General features: G+C 45.9%; 1 protein-coding gene across 5 annotated transcripts in view; it reads right to left on the reverse strand.

Annotated features, from left to right (window-relative positions):
• Window positions 1-20,269, reverse strand: part of DIP2A (disco interacting protein 2 homolog A) — a 133,434-nt gene that overhangs the window by 19,526 nt on the left and 93,639 nt on the right. For all 5 annotated transcript variants that reach the window (XM_066369955.1, XM_066369954.1, XM_066369953.1 and 2 more), the window contains 13 exons: window positions 19,884-20,007; window positions 19,457-19,566; window positions 18,898-19,000; window positions 17,281-17,345; window positions 16,529-16,622; window positions 15,259-15,378; window positions 13,584-13,698; window positions 12,324-12,463; window positions 8,676-8,812; window positions 8,096-8,176; window positions 7,547-7,674; window positions 1,869-1,983; window positions 698-899 (listed from right to left, as the gene is read on the reverse strand). In XM_066369955.1, coding sequence (XP_066226052.1) covers window positions 698-899; window positions 1,869-1,983; window positions 7,547-7,674; window positions 8,096-8,176; window positions 8,676-8,812; window positions 12,324-12,463; window positions 13,584-13,698; window positions 15,259-15,378; window positions 16,529-16,622; window positions 17,281-17,345; window positions 18,898-19,000; window positions 19,457-19,566; window positions 19,884-20,007 — 1,534 coding nt within the window. The remainder of the gene's footprint in view (window positions 1-697; window positions 900-1,868; window positions 1,984-7,546; window positions 7,675-8,095; window positions 8,177-8,675; window positions 8,813-12,323; window positions 12,464-13,583; window positions 13,699-15,258; window positions 15,379-16,528; window positions 16,623-17,280; window positions 17,346-18,897; window positions 19,001-19,456; window positions 19,567-19,883; window positions 20,008-20,269) is intronic.

The following is a 20,269-nucleotide window of genomic DNA, read 5'->3' on the forward strand; positions in this document are numbered from 1 at the left end:
ACCATATGGCACATATCTGGGGGGGATATGATTTGACCTTAGCCACAACTAAACTTCACATATTTCATTGTTTTACTGTATTTTACGTTCAAAACAGAAAATTAAATCTTCCTGGTTAAATGTATTTCACTTAAGGATATTTTAGTGTTCAATAATCAGAAAAAGAGAAGCCAGCATTTACTAAAAATTCACATAACCAAAAGAATGAAAAACTATATATAATAGTTAAACCAGGGAAAGGAAAACTGACCATTTGTTGAGACTTCCCAAGTCTTGTCAACCTGTGGCTGTGGGGGTCACAGGGCCAAGGGGGGAAGCTCATGTGCTCCTGCCCTGCCATGGCGCTGGCGTGGCTGCCCACCGTGAGCACTGCAGTGGCCGAAATAGGCGCGTTAAGTCCCTGTGTGCTGAGTCTGCTCTTGGTGGGCATGTCTACTCCCCGGGAGCCAATGCCTCACTGTCCAAAGCTAAGGTGCCAGGCTTGCAATTAGCCACTGAGATGGTTTCTAAGAGACAGTGGAAACCACCATACCAGTAATGTGGTAAAGTTCTTTCCTCCCTGGCTCAATTCCAAAGAGGGAGGAGCTGGTGACTGGCCTGGTGTGCCACTTGCTCTGGCTCTTAATCCTAACTGGGCTGCACTATTTGGCGATGATTGTGGCTACCATCCTTCTTAAGACTAATTTGCACAACTAACCTGGCTGTTTCTGGCGAGGTTTAGGAAGGTTGGTGACACAGGTGTGTGGGCACATTAGCACATTGCATGGGTGCAGCATCCCCTCCAGAAAGCGCTGCTTGGCTTCAGAGATGTGAACCCCTCCAAGGGGAGCCTTGGGTAAGGTGTTGGCAGGAACCAGAGCCAGACAGTACACGCCCACCTGGTGGATGCTGTCAATGGCCTGCAAAGGAGAACACAGGCCAGGAGGGGCTTCATCTGAGACCCGACACACTGCATAGCGGCACTGGAGCAGATGCGGACCGAATGATGGCTACTAGGAAGATGGCTGGTCATTCCACTGGGGTGAGTGAGGGTGTTCTAACCCAGAAGTCAGAGAGACACAGTGACCCAGGACATTGTTTTAAATGAGAAAACAAGATAGACGTGTGTTCACTTTCTATCATTTAACACAGACACACACACAGCGCTTGTATACACGTTCATAAACCTGTAACCACTTACATTAGAAAATGCAAGTTAAAGAACCCATGAAAGACGTCCTAATTAGATGACCTCCTGTGGGAAGAGTGAATAGGGGCAGAAGCTGTACTCCTCGAAAAGTACTTTGCTTTCAAATTTGACTTTGGAACCACATACATATTTTATATACAAAATACTTAAGAAATTTAAAAGCTATCCCTGACAACTAAAAGTAAAATAAAACAAATTAGCTCAACCGAACTGGAATCAGGTTGGTAGCACAGCCCCACAGAGAGAGTCTATTTAAAGTGACTTTAAACTCCTTGATTTGACTTGGCCATCCCAAGTGGGATATGCCCTGTGGGCAAAAAGAACTGAAAAACATCTCCAGCTGCTCTCAGAAATGTCCGTTTTAGAGGCTGTACAGACTACTGTTCTGGGACTGCCTGTTTGTCTTTCTTCTCTCTAAAAGAAAAAAAACCCACATGTTTATTTAGTGCCTACTGTGTACTGGCAGTACAGAGTGAAGAATGAGTCTGGGAAGCCATGAGTCTCAACAAGTCATCCCCATGAGTAAGCATGGGGCACTGGACATTTCAAACACCAAGCGGGAGCAGGGACTCACCATCTGCTCTGAAGGAGTGGAGTGGGGAATGCTTGGACATGTGGATTCGCCTGAACTATATACACCAACATGCTGGAAGGAGAAGGGGCATGCTACCACACCCACCTGCAGCACACGGCTCATCCACTGGAAGCTGTCCTCCTCGGAGGCATCTGGCCGCTGTTCGGCCACGAGCACAATCCGGTCGTCATGCAGCACCGTCACAGAGAACACAGCAATCCTAGGGGAGGAAGAACAGAAATGACCACCTGGCAAAGGATACCAGAGGGAATGCAGACACATCTTCCCACTTGAAAGGAAGATGTTGAAGTGCTAGTGTTTAGAGTCAAACAGTGGGGTTTAAAAAGTAACCAGTCACTAATCTCCCTGTTGAGAATTTAAAAAGTAACCAGTCACTTAATCTCCTCAAATGTGACTGGAAATGTACACAACAGAGAGGAGTCTGGTGCAAAGCAAAACTACCAGACACACAGTTTAAAATTTTTCCTTAATTGTAATGTTAATAACGTGATACATTTCTTTCTGCAAAAATCTTTGTCTAGAAGTTCTATGAATTATATTTTTAATCTAATTGATTACATTTGTCTCTCATTACATACAGTACTGGCATATAAAGAAATACAGATCAGTAAGACAGACTAGGGAGCCCAGAAATAAATCCATGTCTTTATTGTCAATTAACATTTCACAAAGGAGGCAAGAACATATAATGAGGTAAAGACAGTAGTCTATTCAGTAAATGATGTTGAAAACACTGGATAGGTATAAAAAAAAGAAAGGAACTAGACTACCTTCTTACACCACACACAAGAATAAACTCAAAATGGCTTAAAGACTTAGATATTAGAGTTGAGGCCAGGTAGCTCTGTTGGTTAGGGCATTGTCTTGATATGCCAAGATTGCCAAGATTGCAGGTTCAATCTCAGTCAGGGTACATACAAGAATTAACCAATGAATACATAAATAGGTAGAACAACAAATCAGTGTTTCTCTCTCTCTCTTCCTCTCTCTCTAAAATGTCAATAAATAATTTTTAAAAAATATTAAGACTCAAAGCCCTAAAAATCCTAAAAGAAAACACAGGCAGTAAAATCTCAGACATTCCTCATAGCAATATTTTTTCTGATATATCGCTTCAGACAAGGGAAACAAAAAAAATAAACAGATGGGACTACATCAAACTAAAAAGTTTTTGCACAGCAAAGGAAATCATCAAAAAAATGAAAAGACAACCCATTGACTAGGAGAATGATACATCTGATAAAGGGTTAATATCCAAAATTCATACAAAAAATTATAAAATAACACCAAAAAATCAAGTAATCAAATTAAGAAATGGACAAAGGATCTGAATAGACACTTCTCCAAATAAGATATAAAGACAGCCAATAGACATATGAAAAGATGCTCAATGACACTAATAATTAGAAAAATGAAAATTAAAACCACAGTGAGATATCACCTCACACCTGTCAGAATGACTACCATCAATAAATCAACAAGTTTTGGCAAGAATGTGGAGAAAAAGGAACCCTCATGCTCTATTGGTGGGAATGCAGACTGGTGCAGCCACTATGGAAAGCAGTATAGAGTTGCCTCAAAAAATTAAAAGTGGCCTGACCAGGCGCAGCACAGTGTATAGAGTGTCGGACTGGGATGTGGAAGACCCAGGTTCGAGATCCTGAGGTCGCCACCTTGAGCGCGGGCTCATCTGGTTTGAGCAAAGCTCACCAGCTTGAGCCCAAGGTCGCTGGCTCGAACAAGGGGTTATTCGGTCTGCTGAAGGCCCGCGGTTCAAGGCACATATGAGAAAGCAATCAATGAACAATTAAGGTGTTGCAATGCGCAACAAAAAACTAATGATTGATGCTTCTCATCTGTGTTCCTGTCTGTCTGTCCCTGTCTATCCCTCTCTCTGACTCTGTAAAAAAATAAATAAATAAATAAAAGTGGAACTGCCTTATGACTCAGCAATTCCATGTCTTGGAATATAATCTTTTATTTATTTTTTTTTTTTTTACAGAGACAGAGAGTGAGTCAGAGAGAGGGACAGACAGGGACAGACAGACAGGAATGGAGAGAGATGAGAAGCATCAATCATTAGTCTTTCATTGCGCGTTGCAACACCTTAGTTGTTCATTGATTGCTTTCTCATATGTGCCTTGACCGCGGGCCTTCAGCAGACCGAGTAACCCCTTGCTGGAGCCAGCGACCTTGGGTTCAAGCTGGTGGGCTTTTCCTCAAACCAGATGAGCCCACACTCAAGCCGGCGACCTCGGGGTCCCAAACCCGGGTCCTCTGCATCCCAGTCCGACGCTCTATCCACTGCGCCACCGCCTGGTCAGGTGGAATATAATCTTAAGAAACCCAAAACATGAATTTGAAAAAATACATGCACCCCTATGTTCGTTGCAGCGTTATTTACAATAGTCAAGATCTGGAAGTAGCCCAAGTGTCCACCAGTAGATTAGTGGATAAAAAAGCTGTGGTTGCCCTGGCTGGATAGCTTGGTTGGTAAGAGTGCTGTCCTGATGCACATAGGTTGTAAGTTCAATTCCTGGTCAGGGCACATACAGGAACAGATCAATGTTTCTGTCTCTATCTCTCCCTAAAAATCAGTAAATAAATTTAAAAAATATTCTTAGGAAGTCCTATTAAAAAAAAAGCTGTGGTACATGTATGTAATAGAATACTACTCAGCTGTAAAAAAGAAGGAAATCTTACCCTTTGTGACAGCATGGATGAACCTGACATTATGCTAAGTGAAATATGGCAGTCAGAGAAAGACAAGTACATATGATTTCACTTATATATGGAATCTAATGAACAAAAATAAACTAACAAAACAGAAACAGACTCAAAGATAGAGAACAGACTGACAACTGTCAGAAGGAAGGGGGATTCTAGGCTGGGAGAAAAAGGTGAAGGGATTAAGGAAACAAACAAAACCCCTCATGAACACAGACAACAATATGGCAACTACCAGCGGTAAAGGAGGGTGGAGGTGAGCTAGAAGAGGGGACGGGGAAATAAATGGTGATTGAAGGAGACTTGACTTGAGGCAGTAAACACACAATACAATATACAGATGATGTTTTATAGAATTGTAACCTGAAACTATATAATTTTATAAATCAATGTCACTCCGCCTGACTAGGTGGTGGCACAGTGGATAGAGCATTGGCCTGGGATGCTGAGGACCCAGGTCCAAAGCCCCAAAGTCACTGGCTTGAGTGTAGGCTCATCCGGCTTGAGCACGGGCTCACCATCTTGAGCTCAGGTCACTGGCTTGAGTATGGGACTACAGACATGGTCCCATGGCCCAAATGTCACTGGCTTAAAGCCCAAGGTCTCTGGCTTGAGTGAGGGATCACTGGCTCAGCTGGAGGCCCCTGGTCAGGGCACATATGAGAAAGCAATCAATGAACAACTAAGGTGCCACAGCGAGAATTGATGCTTTTCATCTCTATCCCTTCCTGTCTATCCCTTTCTTTCTCTCTCTCTCTCTCTCTCTCTCTCTCTCTCTCTCTCTCACACACACACACACACACACACACACACACATATGAGTGCATGAATAAATGAATAAATGTCACCCCAATAAATTAAATTAAGAAAGAAAAATATCTGTCTCTCACTGAATTAATCGATTCATGTTTACTGGACTTGTTTTTCTCATCTTACTTTAAGAATTTCAACATGTTCTTTTCTCTGTATGGCCTTTTTCTTCTTTTAGACTTTAGATCAGGGGTCTCAAACTCGCGGCCCGCCGAACAATTTTGTGCGGCCCACAGACTAATAACTTGGATTAGTCTGCGGGCCGCACAAAATTGTTCGGCGGGCCGTGAGTTTGAGACCCCTGCTTTAGATGATATTAAGACAAGAAGCTGGTCTGCCCATCAAACTACCATGCTAACACACCTGAGGTTCTAATTCTCAGTCTTTATGGAGTATCTTCTTATTCTCTCCTTTGGCTGGTATGCATTTACACACATATATTCACACGTACTTTTATACAATAAATTTTACCCAGTATTAAATTTTCCTTACTTTCATACACCTTGTACCATTTCCTGAATTTGTTTCTTAGCCCTCATCTGAAAGTATTGCCACAAAAAGGATCGTTTTGTGACCAGTGTTCTGAAACTTAAGAGACCCAGGCATATTTTTATTCCAGTTGCACAATGAAGTGACAATTTGGATAAATACAAGATCGAGATTAAAAGTTCCTTTTAAAAACTTTAAAACATTACTGTACTGTATTCCTCTTGAACAAGCCCCAGTACTGAGAGGTCTGATATACTCTGCCTGGTCCCGTGTTGAGAGGCTAGCCAAATCCACTGTGTGGACCCTTTTTGAGTTAAAAGAACTCCAGCCTCCCACTTTACAGACACTCTCTCCTTCTCTCCCAAGTCTGATACCTAGATTGCCAGCCCTTCTTCCTTTCTCCCCATCTCTCTTAATTTTTATTTAAAATTTTCTATTTTCTTAAACTTGAGTAGTTCCTTAATCTGACTTTCTAGCTTATCAATTCTTTCTCTAGCTGTATCTATTCTACTATTTATTCCATCTATTGTGCTCTTTGTATAAACAACTGTTATGGTTTCTTGATCTCATTTCATGTTACTAATATGCCAGTAGCACATACAAAATCACCTGCAATTCTATTTCAAGACGATGTGGTCCTTAAGCTCTTCCCTGGTGGGGAAACACAGGCTTTACTGTCCACTTGTAGAGCAATCATCCCACACCCCAGCCTGTCACCCAGGGTGGTATCACCTCATCAGATACCTGCTCAGTACAGGGCCTTTACCTCTAGGTACCATCCGGTTCTGGTGGCCATGCAAGGAGGCAGCCTCTGTAATTCACCCAGAAGAGGTATGGGCTGCCCTGACTTTACCCCGGAACACCTGTACCAGCGCTGTCCTCAGTTTCTACTGTGAGGACCAGCAGTGAAGTCATGGGATGCCCAAGGCTCTAAGCACCCACAGGACTGCCCTGCTGGTCTCTTCTGTGTGTTTATCCCATGTGCATCATCCTTTCCTGGGGGACGGCCAGCAACCCATGCTGACCCACCATTTGGCAAAATTCCCTGATGATTTTTTTAAGGTATATTCAAGGCGGGATCTGGCCAGGCTCATAAGCACCTTGGTTTGAGTAAGCACTTCCTGAGAAGAATAAAATATAAAATTTCAGCCAGCTGAGTGGACCAACTAGAAGGTGTTGCTTCCCCCAAGACACATTGCTTGGGAGCTGGGCAGGGTTTCCCCTTCTTGTCCCCAGCCACTGGGGCCTAGGCCAGAGGTCATTTTATTTGTTCAGTGAACATGAGAATCTTTAAAGTTCATGCTTAACACATTCATAAACTCAGACTAATGCCATCCCAGGAGCAAGGCAGGGTCTCTGTATGTCTCGCTAAAGCTGAGGAGAAAATAAACCGGCCTCTTCTAGCTGCAGAGAACATGGTTCCAAGTGTCCCAATCTGCAACTATGAGGTCACGCACATGGTTCCCTCTGTGGTGTGGTGCCAGTCCTGTGCCCAGTTATACATCCAGATCACATCATTATGAAGGATCGCATAAGCTCTGGGGACAGCAAGGATACTAACTCTGCAGTCCTTGCTGCAAGTACTACCCTTTTCTTTGTGAGGTTTCTCTGAAGAACAGGAATTTTTAGATTGTTTGTTCAAATCACTGGGCTTTCCTTCCACTGCAAACAGACTTTGCCAAACTTAGGTGGAGAAAGGACCTAAAGCCATAGCACAGGGACCCACAGTGCATCACCTGCCTCTGTAGACAAACTTCATGGGCTCCACGGCCAGTGCAGTGGCCACAATGTCGTCTGCGTTGTGTCTGCGAACTCCGACCACCATAAGCCCATCCAGCTTGCCCACAACGAAGACCAGGTTATCCTGAAAGCAAAGAAGCCGATGAAGATTCAGAGACCATGTGGTTCAGGCCCTGCTACGGGAGCTGACAGCACATGAAAACCAAGGTCCCACACATGGTGAAAGCTGAAACCTGGGTGGGGCAACTGGGGGATGAGGGGCCCTATAGCCTGGTGGGCTCAGGTGGGGGATAAAGGGCAACTAGGGAAGGAGTTGGCACAAGAAGGGTTGGATGAAGTATGTACAGGACTCTGAGTGCTATAGGACTATAAGCAGGGTTCCCAAACTCGGCATCAGTGATATTTTGGGCTGACAGTACTCTGTGGTGAGCACTGTGGGGTATGGCACAGTATCCTGGCCTCTAGATGCCCACTATATGCTGGCAGCATCCCCTCCTGAGTGGTAAGACGGTGGGGGACCCAGGTCGGGTGGCAGGACTACTCACAGGGCCGATGAAGCCTAGCAGCCCAGTCCTAGTGAATGGTCTGTCTGAGACCGGTGCTCCTTCCGCAGTGAGTGGGACAGTCTGCACAGAGGACAGAGGGGGACAGTCAGGCTGTGGTCCACAGATAACCAACCAACTTGCCAGGACTCCGCAGGCAGGTGGGAGAGCTTGGCATTTGCACTGCCTGGCAGCCAGGGCATGATTTCTCAGGTGGGGCCATCACCATTTGTCCAGAGAACAAGGGGTTACCCCAGGGCCAGAGTCTCTACTGGCTGACGAGACCCTTCTTGGGCCCCTGCACACAGTGTGGTCCCCACGGGCCTGTGTTCCTACTTTAGCCCTTCACCTCCATGCTCCCCATGCCTGTCTGGAAGAGTGGAAACTCCCGGGGCTTTCCTGACACCCCAGTAACTCCAACACAGAATGCACTGGCTTGCCTGGGCAACCTCAACTCCTGCCTGGGCTGCAAGGGCACCCTAAGTTAGAGCTAACCCAGCAAAGCAGACGGTAAGGAGGCTGGCCTACCACCACTGTGCCCCATGGATGTTCTCGGGACTAAATTTCAACATAAAGTACAAACCTCAAAGATGTTCTTTGTGATCCCAAGTAGTCCGTAGTATGCTGTGCCTGTAGCACTGGACTCAACACATATTTCTCCAACCTCATCAGTTTTACAAAGATATGGGACACCGTCTACCTTCACAACACATACATTAGCTAAAAACAGAAGGAAAAAACCTCAAAAGCATAAATACATTGAAGTGGATCATCCATACTGACCTATACATGCCTGCAGTTACGGAAACAAAACATTACATGTGTAGTACGTTCTTATAACCAGCTTTCTGACACGTATCATATACACTCCGTTTGCTCGTGTCTTTATATGGGTACACACCAGGGTGAGCTGATGCTGCAGTTCAGTGCATCCTCCTGTAATAAGCAGACATGCAGGGTCTGTGTGATTCCCCTGCACCCAGATGAGATGTTGGCTAACCTGGATGCCAACAAGCACCACTTCACAGGCTTGCTCTGAGACCAGCTCCTGCCTGAGAGCCTGGCAGACCCCACTGGTACCAGGGCCCTTCCTGTCACACAGGCCTTGGTGTGGACTCTCCCATAGCTCGATCACCCCTGTTCTGTTTTCACTGAGCAGTACTGCTACCTGATGCTCCTGCCTGCTGCCTGCCCCTCTCACTGGGGACCTTGCCTGTTCCTTTCTAGTAAAAAAGAAACATTACTATGAAAGTCCCTTATTTTTTCATTCAGAATAATCACCAAGACCGTATTTCACAGATCCTTTAAAGCAGTGGTTCTCAACCTTTCTAATGCCGTGACCCCGCAATACAGTTCCTCATGTTGCAGTGATCCCAAACCAAAAAATAATTTTGGTGGCTACTTCATAACTGTAATTTTGCTACAGTTATGATTTGGAATGTAAATATCTGATATGCATTATGTATTCTCATTGCTACAAATCAAACATAATTTAAATAGTGATTAATCACAAAAACAATATTTAATTATATATTGAGAAATATTTATTACTAATGGACCTCCTTACCTAGTGTATTGGGGCTACCATTCCGTAAATAGTTGCTTAACTAATGGATCTGTTTTTTCCAGATTAGTGGCAAGTTTTCTATATAGAACAGTGTGAACTATATCACAGGATACACTGCAGTTTCTGCACAGCATGGTATCTTTCAGGGCTCTTTCACACTATAAAGCAGCAGTTTCTGCAGTGGAATCCACATCTCATTTACTTCAATGGGAGATCCATGGATTCCGCAGAAGAGAGATCACCTGTATGGTAGAAATGCAGTTCCGACACATTTCTTCTTCTCCTATTCAAGTCAATGGGAGGCTGCAGCAGACTCCGCTCAAATATAGAGCATGTTGCTTAATTTTTTCCAAGCTAGAACTTTTCCTAGAGCCACCAATAGACTTCTATAGGAGGCAGATCTTTTACACTGCAGAATTCGCACAGCAGATTCCTCAGTGTGAGGCCTCTTTCAGTCTATTGGGGGTGGCGGATTCCACCTTTGGAATTTTTCTGCTCTAGGAAAAGTCCTAGCGTGAAAAAAATTAAGCAACATACTCTATATTTGAGCGGAACCTGCTACGGCCTCCCATTGACTTGAATAGGAGAGGAAGAAATGTGTCGGAAACTGTCATTTCTCCGCCTCTTATTGAAATCAAAAGGAGGCTGCGGAGGATTGTGTGGTAACCTGAGATTGTCGGGAGCTCTCTTCCACAAAATCCACCACACTCCCAATGAAATCAATAGGAGGCGGATTCAATGCTGGAAACCGCTGATTTCAGCAGTTTCCTCATTCAGAATACGGGAAAATAGTAGGAGATATGGGAGATAATTATACTTTGGGGAACAGTGTGAACTACATCTTATAGTGGTCTCTTATAGTATAAGACCGATGTAGTTCACACTGTGTAAATGTATGGTGCTTTGTGTAAGTGTAAGCTGCTTTGTGTACTGTGTAATGATTACACACAAAGCACCTTTCACTTACACAGTAGTGTGTGTATGGTGTGTATACTGTTTTTACATTATTAACCTTTTTTACACCAGCAAGCAGGCTCTCTTGCCTCTCCACCTCTTGCCTCTCCACCTCCTAGGCTTCTGTCCTCCGGCGCTTGCTGTACCCGCCCACTGATGACGTCAGCAAGCGCCGGACACACCTAATGTGCTGCTATGGACGAGCAGCCGCGCTGCTATGGACTGTGGAGCGTGTCCCCCCCCCCCTTCCCCCGCCCCTTAGGCCCCAGACGGATGATGCAATCATGTCTGTGCATGACCTCAGGCATTCAGTTTGGAACACACGTCCATAAAGGCGTGCGTTCAAGCTGAATAGCGCTGCTGCAGACGGTAGCGCGGCTTCTCAGCGGCTAAAGCCATTGGAAATATGTATTTTACGATGGCTTTAGGCGACCCCTGTGTTTTGGTCGTTCGACCCCTCCTGGGGTCGCGACCCACAGGTTGAGAACCACTGCTTTAAAGAGTTACTGTGCTCTCCTCATAACTAAAAAAAATATGTAAGACTCTTCATCTTTGCTATTTGTAAAATGTTTCCTCCTCATGTTCAAGTTACTCTAAGACCAATGAAGTCATATTTATGGTAAAGCTATAGAAAAAATACATTTCATTTGCTCAAGTATAACTAGAAATAAAGTTTGAACTTCCAGTCTTGTTCTAAGTGTCCCAAGTTCTCTACACCTGGAGGGTCAGACATTCCTGCTGTTGGCCTGACCCCTAGAGCACCTGACCGTGCCCACATGGTCACAGCCTATGCACAGGCCACCTGTGGGGGCAGCCTGCAGACCCTGCTACCTCGCACACAGACACAGCCGCACTGAGAGATGGGAACCTGCCTCTAGAAGTCACCAGGGTGGGTCAGGTCAGGACAGCTGCCCAGGAACCGCAGACGACCCGGGATGGAGAGAAGGGGAACTGGAGCAGCTGTGGGGTTGCTACAATGAGAGGTGACCTCAGAAAAGCATAAACAGAGTGTTCCCCCACTCACAACTGTCACCAAGAGCCTCCTGGGCCTAGCTCTGCTCTTAATTTTCCAAGTGGAACTTTGCACCAGCATCACTCCATGTGGCCTGGCCTGTAGAACTGCAGGGAGACAGCTCCATCACTTTCTCCTCACTGCACTGCCACAGGGATGGCAGGGAATCCTCCGATAGCTCATTAGATGGTCAGGCCCATGAGGCCTGATGCACAGGAGCAGGATGGCTCACGTGGCCTTTCTGGAACCCACAGGAATCTCTGTGAACCTTAATTTAAGGTCATACTCCTAACATACACATACTTTCATGACTTACTGAGATAATCTAATTACCAAGTTATTCAGAATCATGGGCACCATGAGGTTTGCTTCAACATGTGTGAAGTATGAAATGAAGGCTGTGCCTGGCAGCAGTGTGAGTTGCTGTCATCATTACCCCACATACTAGAACTAGAAGTCAGGTTCATAGGCCATAAACACATTCCTGTATTTTAGCTCAACTTTAAACTTAATACAAAAAGAAGCAAAAAAACTGAAAAAAAAAAAGTCAGAAATTAAAATCCTAACTTACATGAAAAAACCCTTTTAAGAAATCTTTTACTTGTGTGCTTTTAGATCACTCCTACAAGGCTTAGGGCTGGTATAACTCTGTCATGTAACTCAATCACAGGACAGAACACTCCAGGTGCATCCCTTACCTCCAGGCATCGCCTGACCAACGTCCTGAACAGTAAGGACTGACAACTTTTCTTCAGTATCAACTCTGATCACACCATAACTAAGGCCATTCATTGACAGCACAGCTTTTCTTGGAGGAGGTCCTCCCAGATCGGGTGGCCTAGAAAACAAAGCTAGATTAACTGACAAAGGGTAGAGTCCTTGGGAGATGGGACCTGTGGGCCCCCTTGCCTGCAGGACGATGCTGCACCCCAACCCCTGCTCTACATCACACTGTGAGGACACTGGCTGCAGACTGCATTCCTAAAGGTGGCACCACCTCTCCACCCTACACTCTCTTCTGCAGTGAGATCTGAATGCTCCTCCCTTCATCTGACGGGCCTATGAGGATGGTGGAAGTTATGCTAAGTGACTTTAAAGGGAGAACATAAAAGGTAATTCAGCTTCCACTCCCTCGTCTTGGGAGACTCACTGGGAGCCTTGGGCAGACAGGTAAGCAAAATGACACGATGGGAGGAAGCCCAGAGCAGCCTGCTCCAGAGACCAGCAGGAGAGGCCCCGAGACTACACAGAGGAAGCCATGTCTTCAGCACCCCCCTAATCCTGGTCCAGACCAAAGAGCACCCAGCTGCAAGGCAGCACCAAAGTCCCAACTGTAGAAAGCAGGAGAGGTAATAACTGACTGACTGCTGCTATTCTAAATTGCCAAGTTTGGGAGTAATTGGTTATGCAGCATTGGTAAATGTAACACTGAGAAACAAAGTGCAGTGTTTTTCCCACTAAGAAAAAATACTGACAAGCAAAAGAAATTACCATAGAACAAAAGGAATAAAGGATGCTTGATGGTTTGTAAAGGATAAAGATGTTATTTTTAATGCTAAGGTGTTAACATTTTAGGATTACTTAATGCTTGCACATAAAAGCACACACTATTTATGGACATACAAACATGAATAATGCAGACCACAGCTGAGACTAATCTCCTAATAATTAAGCTAAAGATGCCCCCAACTGTAAGCACACTGCCCTTTATGCCAGATGGCACTGGGACAGCTGTGGACAAGAGCCACATGGCAGGTGAGAGATGACCAAGATAGGAAAAGTGGACCATGGGCACACCTCTGCACTGGAATGATGCTGGGGCACCCATTACTATGCAAACAGCTTGGGAAACTGGTACACGATGGTGCACTGCTTCATGATGGCTATTGGTACCACAGGTAATGCAGCAGTAAGAGTAAGAATTAAGTCTTAACAAGCACAACAAGTAACTAATTTACCTGCGGATGGCAACTGTTAGTGCCTCAGGAGAACTAGCACAAGGACAGATGACCTCTGGCTTCAGGCCTCTGGACTGGAAGACGTTGAGGAAGGCATCACAGGAGGATATAGACCCTGTGTGAAACAGTGGGACATGAGAGAAACTGCAAAGCTGATGGGCAAGGCTCACCGCCAACACACTTGGGCAAATAAGCTCTGAGGAACAAACACTGTGGCAACAAGCCTGGAGATTGCCTGCACTGGCTTTCTGTCCAATTCACGTTTAAACCGCCTTAATGTAAGATGCTGTCATAACACAAGAAAGCGAAAGCCTCTTGGGGAGGAGGTGGGGTTGTTTCCATGGAAAAATGATGCCTTTCAAATCAACAGCAGCTGGAAACTTCTCACAGAAAACCTACTTTAAACCTCTGTGTCGGTTCTGAAGTCAAACTCATGGCCAGCCCTGCCTCCTGTTCCATGCCATCTCAAAGGTCTGCAGAGTGGGAGGTGACTGAGGCATGTTTATGGAGCCAAATTTTCCACAGCATAAGGCTCCAGGTGCATATGGGCACCCTGCTCCTAGAAGTGCTTGCCCAGTGAACTTATCACACCTATCCTGGCAAGGCAACCTATACTCTGTCCCCTGGTATTGCCCCAGCCCCAGTCTGGAGTGTCACCACCATGAAAACTCAGTTCCCAGGAGGCTGGGCGCTGCCTGCAGAGAACCCCAAGGCTGTACCACCACCTTCCAGCCCTCTGCCACATCAAGGACCAAGAAAAGGAAGGGACCTATTTTCAGGTACCCTTGCATGAAATCTCATGCTGGATACTGGGAGACAGCAAAGGACAAACAAAGCAATCTAGATCAGTCACTGTATTCTAGGGAACTGATATGAGGAATGGCAGGGCCCTGATGTCTGCAGAGTGTGCAGGGGGCACTTGCTTTGGAGATACTTCCTGATGGGGGCTGGTATAAAGGAGATGGAGGTGGGGGAAGAGCAGAGGCACTATAGGGGAGTGTTGTATGATGACTTGGCCACTTGATCTCAAGTGAGCAAGCAGCCTGGTAGATGGAGAAGCAGAGAAGTGAGCATCACCCAGGTATTTTGGAAGCAGGATGTAGAGACCCTACTGGGCTCAGGTGTAGATAGAGAAAATGAGAGGCTTTGGGGTGCTAGGTGAGGCAGACTCCGAGCAAAGATGTACCCAGGAGCACAGGCACTCAGGGATGTTAGGGTCACACTGGGCAAGCCAGACTCTGCTCATTGGCTCTGTGATGCACAGTAATCCCCACAAGTACACTAAGGCTCCCCAGAAGATGTCCTGTAGCAGGTCCTGAATGGCCCCCAACAAGCAGCCACACTCAGGCCCCACAGATGTGGGGTGCACAGCAGCACGCTAGGAGAGCTTGCACCAGGAGACGTGGGGTGGCTGAACCCTTGTGTGAGTGGGAGAGTGCCACACAGCCAAAAGGCAGGGCTTCATGAGGCTCCCAATCCATATCTATGTTCTGGTCAATGCTTAAGAAAGATGATTCTCTGAGGCCTGGACCTTCTCTCAACTGCATTACAATCGCCTTCAAATTTAGAGGCAAAAAAACATGCGTGATATATACCAAGAGGTGACACATTAAAGATAATGACAAGATACTCACTTTCACACCACGGGCCTAGCCTTGGTCAGTGGCTTACTCACATGGGTTAGCGCCGTCGGCCACAATCAGCATGCGCAGTGAGCTGAGGTTGACATCCCGCTGACCTCGCTGAGCCAAGAGAGACCAGTGCATGTCACGGGACTTCACTAGTGCGGTCTGGGCTGCAGGAGGACACAGCTGTGAAAGTGGCACCCCCGCTTCACACAGACCCACATACAGTGCTTGCCGCCAGGTGTGGTGCACACGTAGGAATACAGACATGCACCCTGTATTTCAGGCCACATGTTCTCTGTAGCCATGTCTCATTTGTAGTTTAACTCATTTTACTTAAAATCAACTTTGAGATCTAGTTTAGATACTATAAACTCAGGTCCATTTTCAACTTTGATTTTCTCTCAGAAGCTCTATCTTGCTCTTTCCACATCTGCTTCTTCTGCCTCATCCAACCCTTACCGAGCTACTAACACCCACAGCTGTGTGGCCAACAGAAGTTTCAGGGATGTGAGGGATGTGAACAGACGAACTCAGACCTCAGTCTGGCCATGCTAGTGGGCAGCACCCGCCCATCCCTGCGCCAGGCTTCCATTTTCCTCAGTACAACAGGATTAACAGCAATGGCTACCCCCTCGAGGCTGTCCTGGAGACACCTTGTTAGAGCACATGTCCCACGTCCATACGCCATAACTGGCAGTACTGTTAGCACAAGTAAACAAATAAACAGGGTATCCAGGAAGAGTCAGCATGAACAGAGACCCGAAGACCAGGCTCGGGTTTAGTGGAGGTGCCCTCATGCTCTGCCAGAGCAAAGCCAGAGATGCCTGGACTGCAGGGGTGACTGACTAAGGTGGAGTGGGGTCAAACCCCCACTGGCAGACTCATCGCTTGTGGATGGCTTTGTCTAAATTAACAGTTTTGTTGCTGGTGGTTTGAAAAGCCCTAACTTCAAATTAAAATAATTTCAAATACTAAGAATTGATGTGATTGCAAGGAAAATTTCAAGAAAATAAAATTAGGAGCCTTTGCAGAAAAGAGTTCTCATGAAACAGTTCTCTGCTCAGGGTGGCTAGGCCTTGCATTCACAGGTTGAAACAGTCTGAAGCCAGCACCAGCAAGTTAGGACCAGCACTGATGACAACTTAGGACCACAAAAGACAAGTCTAAGACCTGGTCATGACTCATGCTGGCCATCAGGGCTCCTTAGCTCACATCTGTAGTTCTCCATGTTCTTATTTTTTTCTAAATCACTAAAAATTAGTTCAAAGAAACCTCTTTAATGAAGGATGAATCGCACAATGATGCTAATTCCTTTACCTTTATACAAACACACTTTCTGAATCCAGGAAAGTGGATTCACCTTCATCAGCGCATACGGGATGCTGATCACATGCATTTTGTTCATGACGCTCTGTGAAAGACACAGGTGCTCAGGCAGGCCTCACTCTGCACCCAGACCACACAGCACCAAACCACGCCCAACTGGCCAAGACAACACCAGTGCTCACAACACTATTTCAGTTCAGACATGTTAGATGAATCAGCAGGACTATGGATTAATTATATCACCAAAAAAGTAGGGTTTGGAGCCCTGGCCGGTTGGCTCAGTGGTAGAGCGTCGGCCTGGTGTGCAAAAGTCCCCGGTTCGATTCCCGGCCAGGGCACACAGGAGAAGCGCCCATCTGCTTCTCCACCCCTCCCCCTCTCCTTTCTCTCTGTCTCTCTCTTCCCCTCCTGCAGCGAGGCTCCATTAGAGCAAAGATGGCCCGGGCGCTGGGGATGGCTCCTTGGCCTCTGCCCCAGGCGCTGGAGTGGCTCTGGTCGCAACAGAGCGACGCCCCGGAGGGGCAGAGCATCGTCCCCGGGTGGGCAGAGCGTCGCCCCTGGTGGGCGTGCCGGGTGGATCCCGGTCGGGCTCATGCGGGAGTCTGTCTGACTGTCTCTCCCCGTTTCCAGCTTCAGAAAATAAGAAAAAAAAAAAAAAAAAAAGTAGGGTTTGGTAACATGTATTGATATGAAGCATTAAGAAATATCTCGTTACAATTAAATCGTTTAGCGTCAACACTCACTGTCAACACTCCATGCCATAGACCAGCATCCCTTTTGAAATCCAGCACATTTGTTAGTGTTTCAGCTGAAAGTGGAAAAAGATGGTTAAATTGCTGAATGAACCACTTCACCAGTCACGTGCACTTTTAGAAAAACTGAGAAGAGCACATCATCAACATATAAGAGTTTTAGGAAACATACAGCATTTACAAATACCATGCACTAACTAACAATTTTGGTTATCTATTCAAACTACTGAAAAAACATAAAAGTAGGTCATACAATTTTGGATTACAACAGAGAACTATGCTGATCACCAATCTGAAAACAAAGGAATAGTCTCTTGTTAAGAGGCTGAGTGAGTCTGTCACACGTTTCCGTCAGACTGTGGGTGATAGTTGTCATGGATGCTCTTACTTCTTAACTTTACATCCAACTCCTCTATTTCTCACATCTAAGACCATTATCCTGCATCTTCTGGAAATGCCACATGCTGCTCGTGTCACTTCCTTCAAAAAGGAGCTCATTCTTTCGTGCCCATTTTTCTCTTCCAAAGGGTATGACTGGTAGGTATCAGGGAGCAGAAGCAAATAGGACTCCCCAGGCTTCCCAGCATAGCCTTGTACTCAGTGTACCTGACCATATCCTCTGAAGGACCTGGTTCCAGACCTCACACTGAGCAGGGGACAGAGCCTACAGCTATAAGCAAATCTAGTACCTCCCCAAGGGCCACAGCAAGCCCTAATGGGCCCCACAGGAGAAACACCCCTGGTGATATGGGGAGCTGGGTTTGTGTGCCAGGTCACTGCTGTGTTCTGAATAAACATGCTGTACAAGCTCCCCAATAAGCTCAGAAGCCAATTATAGGTGACATATGTAAGGTCAGCACTGGGTCTGAAGAAGAAAACCATGGAGCTTGATTGATAAATCTAATTTTTTTAAAATTATTCAGGCCTTTGAACATATCTAAAATCCTCTTCCAAATCTCTACTGAAGTTTTTAACTGTGCCCTCCAGTACTCCTTGCATTTATTTTTATTTTCTATTTTTTTACTTCTTGCATTTAAACACCGTATGTTAGATATTTAAACACACCCCTCAATATACTTTTTAGTTCTGTTCAAGTATTGTAATGCAAAGAAAATCACCATGTACACATTTCTAATAATTTTTGAAATAATGGTTCTCTAAGTTAAATATGTACAGTTCAAGGGACACTACAAAGAGACAACCTATGACCATCAGATTTCATCTGTATAATGACATGCAGGACAGCTTAAGCCCAAATCCTAAACCACAGGCATATAGAACAGCAATAGAAAAGTGTCCCAATAAGATGGTTTTCCATTTCTTTTTAAATGTAAAATGTACTTCCCCTCAGCTCTGCTGCAGGTTGAACCATCCCACTGGACATTCACAAACTAGTGTGATATGGACAGCACACTCCATAAAACCAACATACACATGAGTTTATTGAAAAGGGCCCAATCAGCCAGTGTAAGCAGAGCCCAAGCATGCGGGCACCCAGAACAACCTGGATTAGAGGGCAGATCCTGTGCAGGGCTGGTTCTGACACCTGCACCAACAGTTCCCAGGTGCCTTGTGCCCAGCTGGAAAAGCCACTTGACACGTCCTTACCTTCCGAGTAGCCACACGCCTGCGTCAGAGCCCGGCACTGAGCCAGCAGGGATGCGTGGGACACTGTGATCCCCACTGTGCTGCCTTCTTTGCTGGTTTTATACTGAAAGATTTCAAGAAAAAAAATCCACTATGTAATGTTTTTTGAGGCCACGGCAGAGAGAATGGAGGCTGATGGATTTTATTTAATTAGTTTATTTATTTATTGGCTGGTGGATTTTAGGGAGAAGCAGCTGTCGGCCATCTCTCCTTCATTCCCTGACCCTTGAGGTAACACCCTCAGATGAAGTAACAACTTATCCTGGACAAGTGCTAAGGGCAACAGTGCAGGCAGGCTCCCTCATAACCATCCACGTCTCTAGGGGAGCCAGTGAGGGGAGATTAGTTAAGAGTGAAACTGAAAGAATCTGAGGAAGTTTCCAAGTGACACTTGACTGGGGTGAAAATAAAACATAAGTTTTAGCCTGAGAACTAAAACATCAACAGCTATACTCATGTGAAAACAAGACCTAACCTGCAGGCCTACTTTAGGGCAGTCTGGGTTAGAAGAGGTCATCACCTCAATGTAGGCGGTCCTGGCTCCTTCATCCAGGGCCAATGGGTGCCAGTCCTTGGGCGGTTTAGTCAGATGCTTCCCGTCGATCACCAGCCAGGTGAGGGGGTGCCAACCTGTGAGGGTATAGCCAAGGGACATGGTACAAGCATCAGAGGGTCTCTGCTCCCACATTCAGAGCCTAGCCACTGAACAGGCAACACTAGCTCCTAAGCGCCAAGGAGACATGTCTTAGTCTCATTTAATTCTTCCTCAACTCATTAAACAGCCGTGATCTGGACCCTGAACCAGCTGAGAAGCGAGATTCACCAAGGCTCAAAGACTTTCTTTTTACTGAAAACTCTTCAATCTCTGTTAAGTAAAACTGTTGGAAAAGTACCAGAAGATACGAGTTTGGCACAGAATGCTGAGTCCCCTTGCCCTTAGGGCCCACCTTTGAAAGTTGCCACCTCTCCGGTCTGTGCCTTGGGCAGGCCTTTCTGACAAGCGTCTGTGGTCAGGGCCAGGGTGACGCCACAGCTGCCCAGCAGAAACCCAATCTGCTGGCTGCCAGCATCCTGTACAAGACAGAGTGATGAGAGTGAGACAGAAGTGAGGTGCTGCCAGGAGCTGCGACACAGGACTTTTACTATGAGGGCCCACACACAGAAAGTAGAGCACTTTTACAACCCTCATAAAACTTCTAGAACAACTCAATTCTATATACCAGCAAATTTCAACCAGCGTGCACAATAATTTTTAGAACACACACTGTTTGACCGCTTTTCCTGTAGATCAGTGGTTTTCAACCACTGCTCTGTGGACTGGTGTCAGTCCACC

This window comes from Saccopteryx leptura, chromosome 2 (assembly GCF_036850995.1).
Source record: "Saccopteryx leptura isolate mSacLep1 chromosome 2, mSacLep1_pri_phased_curated, whole genome shotgun sequence".
Lineage (NCBI taxonomy): Eukaryota > Metazoa > Chordata > Mammalia > Chiroptera > Emballonuridae > Saccopteryx > Saccopteryx leptura.